This window comes from Colias philodice, chromosome 14 (genome assembly GCF_061535455.1).
Source record: "Colias philodice isolate Cphi_HAF_F1 chromosome 14, ilColPhil1 Martin Lab GWU primary, whole genome shotgun sequence".
Taxonomy (NCBI): domain Eukaryota; kingdom Metazoa; phylum Arthropoda; class Insecta; order Lepidoptera; family Pieridae; genus Colias; species Colias philodice.
Window position 1 is genome coordinate 6,634,750 of NC_143099.1, and position 17,082 is coordinate 6,651,831.

At 32.4% G+C, this 17,082-nt stretch overlaps 1 protein-coding gene across 1 annotated transcript; it reads left to right on the forward strand.

Annotated features, from left to right (window-relative positions):
* The first annotated feature begins 1,755 nt into the window (after positions 1 to 1,755).
* Positions 1,756 to 12,794, forward strand: LOC149482895 (beta-secretase 1-like). Its single transcript, XM_089703689.1, has 9 exons — positions 1,756 to 2,116; positions 2,609 to 2,728; positions 3,576 to 3,728; positions 4,355 to 4,529; positions 5,185 to 5,453; positions 5,939 to 6,013; positions 6,652 to 6,759; positions 7,285 to 7,419; positions 7,842 to 12,794. Exons 1-9 carry the CDS (start codon positions 1,985 to 1,987, stop codon positions 8,148 to 8,150), a joined length of 1,476 nt encoding a protein of 491 aa, XP_089559815.1. The 5' UTR covers positions 1,756 to 1,984; the 3' UTR covers positions 8,151 to 12,794.
* Positions 12,795 to 17,082: the final 4,288 nt, after the last annotated feature.

Consider the following 17,082-nt stretch of genomic DNA (forward strand, 5'->3'; position numbering starts at 1 on the left):
CCCACAACACATTAAATTCTCTAAAGGGCCTCTGCGTGTTGGACCTGTGTCCCCACGTAAGCCTCCCAAAGGACCGGGTATCTTCCTTCTGGTGGTACCCGTGTATTATGGAGAGAGACATAATAAATAATAATAATAACAGACAGACAGACTAAGTTACTTTCGCATTTATAATATTATATAGTATGGATGTGCTATTTATTAAATAGGTTTGAAGTTGGTGCCGAACATTGCTGACGGGTCTGCGGACGCGGTTCTACCGAATACCCGCGGCCCCGTCAATAAAGCGGCACGGCGGAACACAGTGGAGTTTAGTCGGTAGGACCCTGCACTCAGCAGGGTGAGTCCGACATAACCCAGGGCTCTTCCCCCGAGTGCCCTGGGTATGCCTAAATGCATTCTCCACTATAAAAAAAAAAAAAAATGGTGCCGAACATTAAGCACTTAGTATTAAGCCCGTGCACCGACATCAAACCTTTTTAATAAATAGCACATATAAATAATATGTAGTAAATAATAATGTCGAATCTTTGTAATTTCTTACTTTTCCGGTTGTTTTTAACGCAGTTATTTTTATTAGTGAATATTAAGCTTTCCGTGCGATTAGAGCTTTTTATGAAAATTAAGCTCTCCGTGTGATTAGAGCTTCTTGTGAAAATTAAGCTCTCCGTGCGATAAGAGCCTTTAATGAAAATTAAGCTCTGCGTGCGATTAGAGATTTTTGTGAAAATTACGATCCGTGCGATTAGAGCTTTTTATGAAAATTAAGCTTTCCGTTCGATTAGAGCTTTTAATTAAAATTAAGCTCTCCGTGCGATTATAGCTTTTTTGAAAATTAAGCCTCCGTCACCTCCGTGCGATTAGAGCTTTTTGTGAAAATTAAGCTTTCCATGCGATTAGAGCTTTTTGTGAAAATTAAGCTCTCCGTGCGATTAGAGCTTTTGTGAAAATTAAACTCTCCGTGCGATTAGAGCTTTTTGTGAAAATTAAGCTCTCCGTGCGATTAGAGCTTTTTGTGAAAATTAAGCTCTCCATGCGATTAGAGCTTTTTGTGAAAATTAAGCTTTCCGTGCGATTAGTTTTTTGTGAAAATTAAGCTCTCCGTGCGATTAGAGTTTTTTTTGTGAAAATTTAGCTTTCCGTGCGAATAGAGCTTTTTGTGAAAATTAAGCTCTCCGTGCGATTAGAGCTTTTAGTGAAAATTAAGCTCTCCATGCGATTAGAGCTTTTTGTGAAAATTAAGCTCTCCGTGCGATTAGTTTTTTGTGAAAATTAAGCTCTCCGTGCGATTAGAGCTTTTTTGTGAAAATTTAGCTTTCCGTGCGAATAGAGCTTTTTGTGAAAATTAAGCTCTCCGTGCGATTAGAGCTTTTTTTAGGTATTACACGTTTCATCTGAAATTAGCTGTCATGCAATCTTCTGTACAGACGTTTTATTTTATTTTTAATAACTAAGTAGAACAATGATGCTAATAAAAGTAAGTGTTATCCATTTTGTTTATTTTTCTTACTTTTTGTAAACCCAAGACTATTCCTACTATGCTGCCGGCCAACCGCGAATCAAACTCATGTACTTGCCGGAAGGACATTTCTGACAAGTGTGCGGTGTGGTATCGACGGGCGTCAGAAATTTTTCAACAGAAAAATTCTTACAATGTGCGGCCGCCATTAAAGTCATAATAAATACTATTTAGGAGGTGACTTTTTTTTCGTATAGCAACATGAAAGTGCCAATGTCAGTAATACTTATTGTCAATGTCATTCACAAGCGTTTCTGCAAAGCGCAAATTGCAAACTGCATTAATTGCATAGGTAGTGAAGTGTTTGTGCAACATTTATTTTTATTGAAATAAAGAAAAACAATGTACACTAATGCAAAACACACGTACTTTATCTGAATATTGTGTTAATGATTTGATAAAGATACATCAATTGGTTTCATTTGCCTCATTTCTATAAATATTGATTACAAATATTTACTGAAAATGATATTTCTTTATGTCGTTTTTCAAATTTCGCTGTTGATAAATTACGTATATTGTGAAGAATTTAATTTGTTCGGAGATGCAGGACAAGCATACGCATTAGAAGTTAATATTGGGCATCCACCTCAGAAGGTATTTGATATATTTTGACTATAATATTAAGTATAAAAATGTATAGGTATTGTAAAGTTTACTTACCTTACGTGTCAGACTTAAATATTGATTATATTCTTAGGTTTCTGTGCAGGAAACGCTTGTGAAATTTGATAACATTGTTTGCTGATGTGTGATACCTTATGATGGCATTAGGTGCATTCAGTTGACTGCACATAGGTTTTTTCATGTTCTATGAAACAATATTTGTTTGAAACTAAATAGCATTGCATTTTTAGTTAAAAATTTCTTAAGGATTTGTTATAAGTTCTTAAAAGATAGAAAAAAAGTATTAATTTTAGTATATTATCTTATGTTTCGAGGATTAAATCGCAATGGCTGGTTGTTATTATTGAAACATGTACTTTTTTTCATGAAAAATCTTTTCTTATTGGAATATTAATCTCTTATTGAAATTATAACATTTCAAATTTCAATGATTCTAATATCATTTAATATATTTTTTTTCAGTTACATGTTTTAGTGGACACTGGAAGTACAACCTTAGCTATAGCATCATATGCAAGGAAAGATAGTGGAATTTATTTTCATCAAGACAATTCTACCACTCTTTATAATAGTGGTAAAGAGGTATGTATTGAATAGTAGTTTTAGAAAATTGTTAAAAGTGTAATTTCCTAATGTAATAAATGGAGTTTACTTTCCTTTTTCTAAAATTATATTCACTAAATATTAGAAGCTCTTTATTAACTCTTAGATATTATATTCAAGTCTTAAAGGTAAAAAGTTAATCTCAAAATGTGTGTGAGTAACCTGTAACTTGTATATTATGTAGAAGTCTACTAAAAGTTATATAATAATTGCTTATAATATAAAAATAATATTGTAAGAAATAACACGCGACGCCAGGTTAAATATTAAATAAGAATGTACTGCGATTCTACACAACTACCTAATTGATGTAGGTAGTTGATACAAATCGCAGCAGGTCAACGACTATTAGCAAAGTGAGGGTAGTTGGGTCGAACGTTGTATAAACTGCAACATCCAAGCCCTTAGGCACGATTTGTACGAATGCGCCACGACTCGTGGCGCATTCGTACATAAAAATAAACATTCGACAGCTAGCATGTTTTGACAGGAAATAGTGACAACTATTCATCCACTAAAATATTAAATCAAAAGTTACGTCTAACAATATCCATACTAATATTATAAATGCGAAAGTAACTCTGTCTGTCTGTCTGTTACTCAATCACGCCTAAACTACTGAACCAATTTGCATGAAATTTGGTATGGAGATATTTTTATACCCGAGAAAGGACATAGGCTACTTTTTACCCCGGGACATAGGATAGGTTTTATCCCGGATATCCCACGGGAAATATGCGGGTTTTTCTTTGACTGCGCGGGCGAAGCCGGGGGCGGAAAGCTAGTAATAAATATTTCTTATAAAAAAGAACTTTCGTTTTTTCAGGTGCAGGCCAAATATTCTCAAGGAACATGGAGTGGTCACCTTGCCTCTGACTTTGTGCAGTTTCCAACTTTACCAATGGTACCAGAAGTGAGGAGTGACATTGCTCTAATAACAAGGAGTTATAAGTTCTTCATGAATGGATCTGGTTGGCAGGTAAGATGTTATATTTGATTTAACTACTTTACTAAGTAATATGTAGGTGATAAATTACTTTGCTATGTAAAGATATACTCTATGCAGTATGTAGGGGAATAATTTAAATCTTGTTATATAAGCTTTTTTCTAATCTCCCATCAACTCTGGTGAAAACAAAGAAATTGGTTAGCTGAATATGTCACAGGCAAATTGTATAATTTCATTGTTTACAAAAGGTGTCACATCATTATGTACTTAACATTATTAGTATATAATATATATTACAACATACGTAACATATTACTGTGTAGTATTAAAATAATGCAAACCTAACCGAATACAGAGCTGAGTTTCTAAACTGATGACGCCATTTTGTAAATGGTAAATTATACAATATACAATTTGCATGAAATATAGAGAATAAGAGCAAATCTATACTAATATTATAAAGCTGAAGAGTTTGTTTGTTTGTTTGTTTGAACGCGCTAATCTCGGGAACTACTGGTCCGATTTGAAAAATTCTTTCGGTGTTAGATAGCCCATTTATCGAGGAAGGTTATATATCATCACGCTACGACCAACAGGGGTGGAGCCACGGGGGTGAAACCGCGCGGAGCAGCTAGTGAAATATAATTATGTTTTAGGGTCTCCTGGGACTTGCGTATCTTCCTGTTGCCGCATGGGGTGAGAATGTGGTAGTTGGTTCATGGTTGGATTTCGTGGAGAGACATGTTAAAAAGCCAATGTCATTTGAACTGAAACTTTGCGGCACACATAGTGCAGAGAATGCCACTCATTATGGGAATTTGAAGATGTTTGGTAAGTTAGGTGTTTGTATTTTGAATATTACCCATTATTTTTTAGGTTAAAAACAATTTGTAGAAGAAATTTTACTGTTAAAGATATGTTGGAGATATATTTAACACCTACACTCTAAATAAACATATTCAAAAAACATGTTTATCAAATAGTAAAATGATGTCCTATAATAGTTGTATAGTTTTATTGTTATTGTATAAGTAACCATTACTTTAATTGATAATAATTCTTTCTTTTTTATCTAATTTTAAATTATATTAAATTAATAAATTTTTAAATATGAATTGTAATACCTATAGCTTGATAAGGGTAAACTGTATCGCATTGTAATAATAATTGTACACATTTTGTTGGGTTGCGATCTGCTCCTGAAATTAATGAAACGCCTAGGCCCAACAAGATCGTGATCCGTTAGGTGTATTCAATTTAAATAAATAAATACTGTCTACTGATGAGTAAATTGAAATACTGCATAGATATTATCTTCTTATTCATGTTGATTCAGCCCTATGTTTAATTGAAGCATAGGCATAGATAGAGAAGACTTTGGTATAATATTTAATAAACATTATGTGAAAGCTTTACTTATTCTCTTTAATCCCATACTCGTTCCTAGTCTAATAATAATTGATCATTAGTTTCTTTTTTTTTACAGATGACAAGAATTCCAACGCAATAAGCAATGAGTTTATCTTTCGAACCCCGATTCTAAGAAAGAGATGGTATGAAGTGGGTGTCTTATCTGTGCATTTAATAAATTCTACAGTTAAAAACAATATGGCCAATAATAATGTCACCTCAGAGGATTCTAATAAGACTAATGGTGAAATAGATCGAGATATTTGCCAGGAATTAAATATGGAAAAGGGCATTGTCGATAGTGGAACAACAAGTATTAGATTGCCCGATGGTATATTTAAACAGGTAACTTTTTTTCTATAAAATTACATTTTTCACATAGTAAGGAACTTGCCATATGTACTCACTTGTTACTATAGAAACAACTTCCTAGTTAAAGAATACTTTCCATAGTTATTTTTAAAAACATTAGCATCTAAAAATCCAAAAACACAATATGGTTGTCACTAAAATTATTACAATTTCATGATAATGTTAAGCTTTAAGTATCTCTGTTTTTGAAGTGAAACTTCTTTAGGCGCGCTGAGAGTAAAATTTCAAGGGCGCGTCATGGCAATAACGTCACGACGACGATTTTGGTATCTTTTAATCTTGCCAAAGAAGTTTCACTTCTGACACGTGTGCTAGGCACACACGCTTGTTTTTTTTTGTTTATTTTATTACTTAACTACTAAGAAAATAAATTTGTATTGTGCTCTGTCTAAATAATGTATTTTTTTAAAGTTAAAAATTAATAATCTGTTGTTAATATTCACCAAAAAATGTTTCAGATTGTAAGTGAACTAAGTAATTCAGCACAGACATCCAACATGCTTATACTGGACGAATTTTGGTATCGGGGAGAGGTAAATATAATGTTATTTAAAGCTTAATGTAAATTTGTATAAATTTAAATTACATAATTTTCATAAAACAACACATTACTAGTGTATTTGTGAAATAGTCAGTATTTTTATAATTCTAAGGGCTGATTTTTCAATCCTTGGTTAAAACTTATTCGTCAAATCCATAATAATATTATAAATGCGAAAGTAACTCTGTCTGTCTGTCTGTTACTTAATCACGCCTTAACTACTGAACCAATTTGCATGAAATTTGGTATAGAGATATTTTGATACCCGAGAAAGGACATAGGATATGTTTTATCCCGGAAATCCTACGTGAACGGGTTTTTCTTTGAAAACGCGGGCGAAGCCGCGGGCGGAAAGCTAGTAATGTATAAAACTACCATTTTAAAAACGTATTATAATTGCCCGTATTTGGCAGTTTTCGTGACATTTTAATATTATCGTGTAATACTTTATTGGACGGATAAGTTTTATCCAAGCATTGAAAAATCGGCCCTAAATGTAATTTGTAACAAGTTATTGCAAAGATTTGTATGCATGTTTATATCTATTGTAGAAACATGAATAAAATTGTTAATTATTATACACAAAAAATATTATTTTTATTGCTTTAAATACATTAATTATATTTACAGGCTGCTTGTTGGCCTGAACCTCAAGAGTGGAACTTGCCATCTTTGGCCATCGATCTTCTCAGTACTGAAGCTGATAATCAGTATTTTACACTGGAAATACCAGCGCAAGTAAGTATATCGAAGTAATAATGTGTGAAATATTCTTCTATTTATTGAAAAAAAAAAGACAGAAGTCTTTGACAGTATAATAGATAAGACTATAAAAACTACATGCGAAGTTTTACTTGTTTTTAGGAACCGATTCATAACTGTTAGGGCCAAAAAAAGTTGATTCACGAATATCAACAGTGTTTGTAGCTAAACAGCTACACTGATTTTAACGATTTTTTTTTGTAAATATTTTTTGTTAGGTTTGGTCATTTTTACTACTCAGGTTGCACTGTCATAACAACTAATCCATACTAATATTATAAATGCGAAAGTAACTCTGTCTGTCTGTCTGTTACTCAATCACGCCTAAACTACTGAACCAATTTGCATGAAATTTGGTATGAAGATATTTTGATACCCGAGAAAGGACATAGGCTACCTTTTATTGCGAAATATGTACCACGGGCGAAGCCGGGGCGGACCGCTAGAATTTTAATAAACTTAAAAGTTATTTATTTATTACATATATTTATTTATTTCCAGAACTTCATGCGAGTTGTAACAGCGCGTAACAATAGCGCTGAGAGTGGAACAGTGTCTGAATTTTGTTACAAATTGGGTTTTGAAGCGGGAGGTAGAGAGACTGTACTTGGATATACAGCTATGGAGGGATTGCAGGTTACTACTTTTATCACAATAGATTAATTATTATGATAGGAAAAATATAATATTTATTACCTTATATTAATGCATGATTCTTATCATTACAAGACGATTAGTTCCGATTTTAATTACCAAAAATAAAGAAGTTGTTACAGAATGTTAAAAAACTGGCTCATTTAATATTAATGTGCAATCTTTTATGTGTTGTGTTATGATACAAATAACAGCTTTAATATCTATAAAATAGAAGCCTTGAAAAATATTTACCGAATACAGTGTGTCTGCTGAAACGACTAGCTTAATTTAGTCGTGTATTATTTATCGTTTAGAACAAACCTTTTCCTTCATATCCCATAGTCTCTTCACACATAATTTAATTGTACCTGTCTATTCTCCAAATAAATAAATAAATAAAATTAAATCGTCATCTGTTTCAGGTGCTTTTTAACAGATCAGCCAGCTGGATTGGCTGGAAATCCTCCGACTGTGGACCAAACGCTCGTGTCTCCGGGCCATACAATACAACCAAATCCCTACTTTACATGTGCCAATTAACACAACCGATACCAGATGTAAATGTATCGATAAAAGCCGCTCAATGGACGCTCTGTGCTTTCTCGATAATAGCGGCCGCGGTACTAATATATTTATTAGCGCCGTGCATAAAAATGTTTTTCGTGAGACCACTGCCGAGATCTCAACAGATTTCTCTGTCCCAAGCGGCGCTGGTTGAACAAGAAACGTAAGTGGGTTAATAACGGGGTTTAGTACCAAAAAATGTAAAAAAAAAAATTTGAATTTTTTTTTTGAAAAAAAAATGTAGGTGGTATGGAATGTGTCATAAAATTGAGCCAAAGATTTTGGGTATTTAACAGTGAAAATATGTTTTTTTGTTCATTTAACCAGTGAAAAGTTAGAAAATAATGTATGGTAAGCCCCGTTTTTTAACATTAATAAGAAATTAATCGAACATGTATTTTTTAAGGGTAAACTTTGTTGTTTGGATTGTCGTGCATTTAAAAGTGTGTCTAGGATATAATGTTTTTACGTGTGATAATTGTTTGAAAGTATTTTAAATTATTCGAAATGTTTGGTAGCTACTAAATTATGTTGTAAATGTTTGTCATATAGTTTTATTTGTCAAGCGATGAATTTTCTCGTTTTAGATGTTTCATCATAAAAATTATGATTACTAAAACATATTATGATAGACATAGTCTTGATTTGAAATTTTTGAACGATCCGTAAGCTATAGTAAAAATTTTGGTATAGCTTGTGTGCAGTGGCTGTAGGGCGGTGTAGGTATGTGCGGTTTCGGCGGGGTGGGGGTAAGAAAGAGCACGAGTTATAAGTTAGAAAGAGACGGAACGGTTGGTACTCTCCCCCGCCTCGCCGCGCATACCTAAGGCGTGGTATAGCGATTGCGGTCAAGCTATAGCCACAGAATACATAATAGTAGCTAAACGCTACAGAACGGACACTCCGCCTCCCGCCAAAATTAAACACTTACCTCACCCCGCACGATCATGCTATAAATGGGCCGCATTTTTCTGCAAGGACGATACGCAACGAAGATTGACAACATTAATCAAATTGACTTAAAGTAATTTTATTATTTTGGATTTGTGATTATCGTTTTTCGTAGAAAATGGTTAGATATTGTGCTGTTTACGGATTTATTTCATCAGAATAACGCGAATTTTTTTTTACGCTAGTCACAAATGTGACAACCATAAAGCGGTAACACACACATTTGCAGTCTCTACAGTGTGACTGTCAAAACGATAATTTTGTATGGAGTGTCCGGGGTGTGCTATAGCATAAGTGTGGAGTTAAGTATGAATTTAATGGAACTTAATGAATTTAGTGTGATAGATATTTTGTGATAACTTTTAACATTCTCTTTATATGGCACTAGAATTTTATCTATAGTTAAGTAGGTTTCCTATTCTCAAGTAGTGTATTGCACTTTCTTTTTCAGTATTAAAATTTCGGTCTGATATTCATATATGTTTTTTAATTAATATTTATGGTTTTTATTTATATTTATTACATTTATGTATTATGTTTTCATATTTCTATATTTTTATTCTGTAAATTGTAGTATTAATTCGCAATGGACACTCAGTATTTCTTTTATAATATACATACCTCATAAAAATCTTGCCGATTCAAATAAAAATAATACATAATATTCAAATCAGTGCTAACTAGTCGTCTTCGATCATTTTTTACTTGGTTTTTGTATAGGTTCTTACTTTGTATATTTATTTATGTTTAGAATCAAATTGTTCCTTTTATATAATTTTACGCATTTTTGTTGAATGTCTGCTATTAGTTAGGTTAGTTCTATGTTTAATTTAATTGCATGCCATTTTTTTATTCTCATTCTTGTATACCATAAGCGTAACTAATTAAAATTTTACCTTTTGTATACTTACTTTAAATTAGTAAGATATTTAAAGTTTTTAATGGAGTTAAAAAAAAAATTGCAATAAAAACGAGGTAAGTATGTTATTAATGTCAAAAAATTTGAACAGCATTTCATGTACATGTACAGTTATATCTAAGTATGTGAGTTATAATAACTACATGTTTATGTTATACCTTATTCATATGTTTCATAATATATGCATATCAAACACTTTTATAAATAAAGTGCTTGATTTAAAGTAACTATAATAGAACCATCAATAAATCCAGTAAAAAACTTGATTACATACAATTAATATTATATAAATTTAGTAGTAGGTACATAATAGAATAAATAAATTTGTCCAACAGTGATACAAACTCAGTAGATAGTAATTAGATAAATAGAAAACTCAATAAAATATTAGCCAATTCTCATTGCACGTTGTTTTTTAATTAAATCATTTAATGTGTCTATTCATATCTATTGCATCCGTCAAATAAAAATAACTAACTATCTTAATTAGGTGTAATCTAGAATATTTTATCCCCATACCTTGATAATGAAATAATTTGTCACAAAGAATAAACACGCTGTAACAATGATGTTCTTATGCAACTTATCATGTATTTAATATTTAAAATTATTATTTAATATTTATAAATTAACATCCATAGGTTAAAAATTGATTCGGATTACGGCCGGTTTTTGAATTAAGTAGTTGACGTTAAGAATGTCTCATGGGCCCACTTCACAATGAGCAGCGTTGGTCCAACAGAAATGATCGTCGATGTTTCCCATTACGGCGATTATGAATTAACACCTACAACAACGGCTGGTCATAGACATTTAGGCCCTCTACAATATCGTGATTGCCTCTACTCGCCCAACGCTGCCCATTGTGAAGAGGGCCCATTACGTTATATTAAAATGCTGCTTAAATATTTTCTTGTATGTAACTTACTCAAACCTTAATCAAATCAATTCTCAATTCAGAAACCGTTTACTCATTTTTTATGAAAAATTCAGTGTTTGACAGTGTGTCTGAAATATCATCTCGTAAAGATTAAAGCGGCCTTCTAGAAGATAATGTAGCTTAGAAAAATAATGTAGCTTTCTTAATGTGACAAAATTACTTCTAAGCAATGTTTTGTCGTGTACAGTAGAATAATGATTGGGAATTAATTCTAAACACTCTTTAAGAGTAAAATTTGTAGATAAATCTTAGGAAAATTGGTGATCTTTATAAATTATATGTATCTCTAGAATTATTAGTCTTGACGGTTGATGATATCGAAAATTGTAAATATTTTCTTTCGTTTTCTAGCAAAGTATGAAATATTTCTGCCTTCTAAAGTATATTGTCTCTATATAAAATTATATTGTATTTAAAACAAGTGTTTATGAGGACAACGTTATTATACTTGGATAATATTTTATAATAACGTTGCTATTCATAAATATTACACTAAGGGCCGGTTTCATATGATATGTTCCGTGTATCTTGTCTGACAGTTAAAATGACGTTTACGTTACAAGCTGTCAAATAGGCTATCAGGGACATTATCAGCTAAAGGTGTAACCGACCCTTTTGCAAGTGAAATTTAATTAAAATTAATAATGTAAGTTTTGTCACTACCATTCAAGTGTTATTTAGAATTAATATAAATGTGACAAAATATTAATTAACCGGTTTATAAATAAGATTTTGTGACTATCATATTTGCAAAAAAAAAAAGCATAATAAATAATCTTGCTTATACATATTTCTACAGCCCATAAGCATGTTTTGAACTCTTTAATGCAAACTGCCGCAGGAAGATTTTTTTTACATTAAGTGCTTGAAAAAAAAAAACACCGATGTTCTGTGGGCTCTATGGATGGAAAAAATAATAAAAAGTATCAAGATAATATCGAAATTTTAACTAAGTATTCATTTTAACGTCCCAAAAAATAATTCATATAGCAATATTTTTAAATCTATATTTAAAGTTTAAACTCAAGCGTAAAGGTCTGTTGAGTGAAAAATAAAAAATCTTGGTAGGCTATATGGCATTGTAAATAGGTAAAATGATCGTATCTTTTTATGCGATTTATTAAAGTGTGCTGTTTGCTACAATTTACTTAACAATTTATGATTGATTAAAACGAGAAACGTACATCTTTTATTTCTAATAAATAGTATTTTTATCCCTGGTATAAAAGATTGAGAACATATTTTTTACGTATCATAAAATGGTTGTGATGAAAATATCAAATGTTCTTCTAAAGAACTTCTAGTATCAAATATTCTATATAAAAATTTGTTATGTTTAAAAAAACAGGAATAATTTGATGAGCGTTTCTCGTTTAAATCATTTCATGTGTGTATTTTAACGTTATTACCTATACATTTGTATTACATCGGTGCCGCTATAAGGCCTTTACGAATATAGCTAATTTCATAGGAATTGTTGCACGAAACATTGTATGCTCTTAATTAAATGATTATGACCAGTGCAGAAACGGTCACGACTTTTTAATTTTGTCTATTTTTGTTTTGTTTTTAGAATTTGAAAATGCCTTTGACTGGACGGCTTGGTAGGTATATTAAAAAAAAAGAAAAAAATAATAGGGATTTTGGGGCCAAATTATATTTATGACTTCAAAATTATCTGGTTAATAGGTAGATATCAGGGTAGTTTTCTTTTTTACTTATTTCATAATTTCAAGGCTTAATTCAAAATGTTTCACCGGGTTAAGAATAACCGGTTTCTGCACTGATGATATTATATCAGATTACATTTTTAGCATAGTTGATAAACATCTTGTAGAAGTATTTATAATACGTGGTACTTAATTTTCCGCTAATTGTTTGCTGTGTTGGTTTTTGTGTTTATATTAAGATTGTTAGAATGACCAATTAAGGCAAAAGGGTTATATTTACCTTTTTTATCTCATAAAACCTTATATTTACAATAAAGAATTGTCAAAGAGTTTTTGTGGTTTTATTATGGTATTTTTTTATCCCCAAATACCTATTTGCCCGTCTGTGTGGTTAGTGGTATGTCTTATACCAGGTGAAAGGTAAGACGTCAGACGAACTTAGACAGGAGCTTCTACTCATGAAACTGAACAACTTTTGTTCTACAACTTTGCTAAATTCGTAGAAAAAAATTTGGACTTTGTATGGAAATCGGCCAGCTGATTAGCGAAGTTTCCTTACAAAGTCCAATTTTTTTTACGAATTCAGCAAAGTTGTAGAACAAAAGTTGTTCAGTTTAATGAGTAGAAGCTCCTGTCTAAATTCGTCAAACGTCTTACCTTTCACCCTGTAGTTTATCTTACCTTAAAAAATTTAAATACCTACATAATATTTTTTTTGCATTCCTCGATGAACTAAAGCCAGGATATAAAATATCTTATAATAAATAAAATAAAACAGTCCAAGCTTCGTTACTGCCAGTCAATGTAAACTGCCAGAAAAAAAAAACAACCAAGCCTACAGATAACAAAATTTTAGGTCATAAATAATGTCTAAAGATGTTCATACTTACAGAAAGTATTCTGAAATCAGAATTTATTGGAATTAGTTACTGATAAATCTCTTACACCTAGCGACAAAGTCCCGGAGCCAGCGATTAAATGATCCCATCGTTCACGCTATTTGCGGCAATTTGCATAGAAATGAGTTCGGATAAAAGTTACAATTCGAAACTGAAATGAAATTCCGATTGTTCCGGGATCGAGGATAATCGCGACTTATGCTTAGTTAGAAAAATTACTTTGCATGATGTGACTTATTGTTAGATGGATTTTCGTTTAGCTTGTGTGTTGTCTTCAATTTTTCGAATAGGTACAGTATATTTAAAAAAATTAAAACGTATATAAATTTTTAAAGAATTGAAAAAAATCGACTAAATTTCAAGTTTAGGTATAATAATTATTAGTCATGATCTTAGGTCATGATCGATATAATTTCATAAACCTACAGGTCGAAATGTACAGGCTAATTACTCATTACTTATAAATAGCTCATAAAAGGAAAATAATAACATTGAATTATTGACATATAAAATATATATTATGCATTTAAATAATATTTACAAAACTTAATGTGCTTTTAGACGAGCTTCGTTTCTGTATCTAGAAAAAAATTACCGATATTTTGTATTTTGTATATTTTGCTTATCTTTAAGTTAAATCAGTTTATGAAGAAACACGACTTAAACGTATCTACTTTTGCAAATTTTTGGAAAAAATGTTGATATGTAAATTTTATTAGATACAGTCTGTAATATGTACAATACCTACGTACTAATAATAATAAGAATAGTAGCTATACCAAGAGCCAAAAAGGATCCAATATAAAATATATATGTTAGCGCGTTTAATTTAAAGATAAAATTATATTTTAAAAGTAAATCAATTGATGAACTTAGTTAATTATTTTAATAATAATCAAATGGATAAAAGTATTAATAATCATTTAATTATCAAATAATAATATTATTACATGTCATATTCAAAATAACGATCAAAACAACACAAATAACACCTGCGCTGACTCACACAGTCACGCCACTCGAATAGTCGTCCTATAAATAACGGTCGTCGGCAGTTGCGAGTCATTCTTGTACCGACTTTGGTCGAGTGAAGATGTCTAAGAAATATTATATCAGTATTTCAATACGTAATACAACCACGCTTTAACATCAGAAGTAGAAGATGAACCAGCCCTTACTCGGAATCCTGACAGGCTGGCACAAATTCTTCCATCATACTACGTGACAGTGTGCAACTGTCACTGTCACCATCATGACAGTATACCACTGTGGACTTCAACCTTCGAAAAAAAATGGATTGAATTGACTTCAATTATACAAGGATGAAGGAACTCGCACAATGTGTTTTCTTGTGCGTTGTGTGAAGTAAATGTTTGTGGTGTGGAATAACGGTAATGTAGTTCATCAATATTATAATCTGATGTGCAATCCGGGCGGTTGTCCAGGATATTTGAGCCTTTAATTGTGGTAAGCGAACGACGTGCTTATGTCACAAATAATAAGGTTTTGATCCTAGGGAATTTGAATCCAATGTGGTGCCTTCGCTGGCGCCCAGTGTAAGCTATTGTGTTGGTAAATTATTATTTTTCTATATTTTGACGATTGAAAAACGCTTCCGAGCGAAGTCCAGTTGAATGAATCAATATTTGAGTTTGAGTTCATCATGTGGATGTGATGGTGTTCTATAAGGTCAGTTTGGCCGAGCGGTTATGTTTGTGTTATAATACATTGTGTTTTGGCATCACGAGATAAATTACCGTACTCATTTCAAATGAACGTACGAGGACGTTATTGTGTTATTGTTTTACTATGGCCAAGCCGGATATAACTTGTGTTTTAACTTTTAATTATGTTCCAGGACTTATGGTTATCACTTGAGAGTTGAGATACAGATGAGATACAGAAGTCGCTGTTCGCAGCTGGAAAAACTCGTTGAGCTATCGAATCCTATGTAAATCACAATAATACTCGACAATGATTGCTATGAAGCGAAAAGTACAAGCAATTGCTAGACTACTATTGTCCTATATACGAGTAAGACTATTCTTACACGTACGTTACACGTACGTAGTACCAAAGCCAAATTTAGATGACCGTGTTAGCGGTAATGGAAACTAATTATGGTAACCGACTGCCACTTGTCTGTACGGGTCTTCTATGACTTAGTCTGACAACTGGGCAGATAATAATACAATCGAATGCCACTTGTCTGTACGGGTTTTCTGTGACTTAGTCTGACAACTGGGCAGATAATAATACAATCGATTGCCACTTGTCTGTACGGGTCTTCTGTGACTTAGTCTTACAACTGGGCAAACAATATAATCGGATGCCACTTGTCTATTCGGGTCTTCTGTGACTTAGGCTGGCAACTGGGCAGATAATAATAGAATTGAATGCCACTTGTCTGTACGGGTTTTCTGTGACTTAGTCTTACAACTGGGCGGGAAATAATAATAACCTGATTGTCACTTGTCAGTATGGATCCAGACAGTGGTTTAGCCTGACAACTGGACAAAGAAACAAATAATTTGAATATAATGTACTACTTAAAATAAGTCGGAATGTCACCAGCAGAAGTGAATTATATCATTGATATTTTGAGTTTTGAATTACCGCTCAGAGCACGAGCTTTTTTCAGAATGGCCGTGTTAGCGCGTTTAATTTAAAGATAAAATTATATTTTAAAAGTAAATCAATTGATGAACTTAGTTAATTATTTTAATAATAATCAAATGGATAAAAGTATTAATAATCATTTAATTATCAAATAATAATATTATTACATGTCATATTCAAAATAACGATCAAAACAACACAAATAACACCTGCGCTGACTCACACAGTCACGCCACTCGAATAGTCGTCCTATAAATAACGGTCGTCGGCAGTTGCGAGTCATTCTTGTACCGACTTTGGTCGAGTGAAGATGTCTAAGAAATATTATATCAGTATTTCAATACGTAATACAACCACGCTTTAACATATATATATGCAGGTAAAAAGTTGTATGTAAGTAGGTATTTAAAAAAATATCAAAAAAGTCTGGATACATTTTAAACAATATAATCTTGCTGAATTAGCCATTATTCCGATTATTGTTCTGTAAGAGTACCTACCTACCTAATAGCGAACTGTTAATTCTAATTACCTATGATTGTGGTTGAGGGGATTTGTTCTATTTGGAATTTATCACAAAATCTAATAAATAAATTACAATATCTAAATAAATTTTCCTCGATCCGACGGATTTTACCCGATTAAGGGTGCACTCACACACATCAGTCACCGTCAAGTCACCGATGACTGATCGGTGACGGTTCGTGTACGTATCCACAAACACCAGTCACCGTCATGTTGTCCGTCAGTCACGTCGCCGGTTTGACTGAATCATTGAACACATACATCAGGTTAGTCAGTGATTAGACGTGTGTCACGCTAGAGAACATGTAGCAATTGACGGTAGCACGACGCTGACTGAACTGAGACGTGACGGCACCGGGTGAGTGGGGATAAAAGTATGATACATGTATGGAAAGATTATTTGACGTGCCTGACCGGTGACGTCACTGATAGATTTCGTGCCGGCGACTGTCGTGTGGGAACAGAGTCATACTAGAACTATTGATACATATTTTTTTTTAATCCTGTCCGGTGACGTGCCGTGACGGTGACTGATGTGTGTGAGTGCACCCTTAGGATTAGCATCCAAGTACGTAA

Bases quoted from the DNA above. Each gene is read 5' to 3' on its own strand.
- LOC149482895 (XM_089703689.1), top strand. From the start codon at position 1,985: ATGATATTTCTTTATGTCGTTTTTCAAATTTCGCTGTTGATAAATTAC. The intron at 2,729-3,575 runs GTATGTATTGAA...TCGTTTTTTCAG, and splicing joins TTTATAATAGTGGTAAAGAG to GTGCAGGCCAAATATTCTCA. The intron at 5,454-5,938 runs GTAACTTTTTTT...AAAATGTTTCAG, and splicing joins CCGATGGTATATTTAAACAG to ATTGTAAGTGAACTAAGTAA.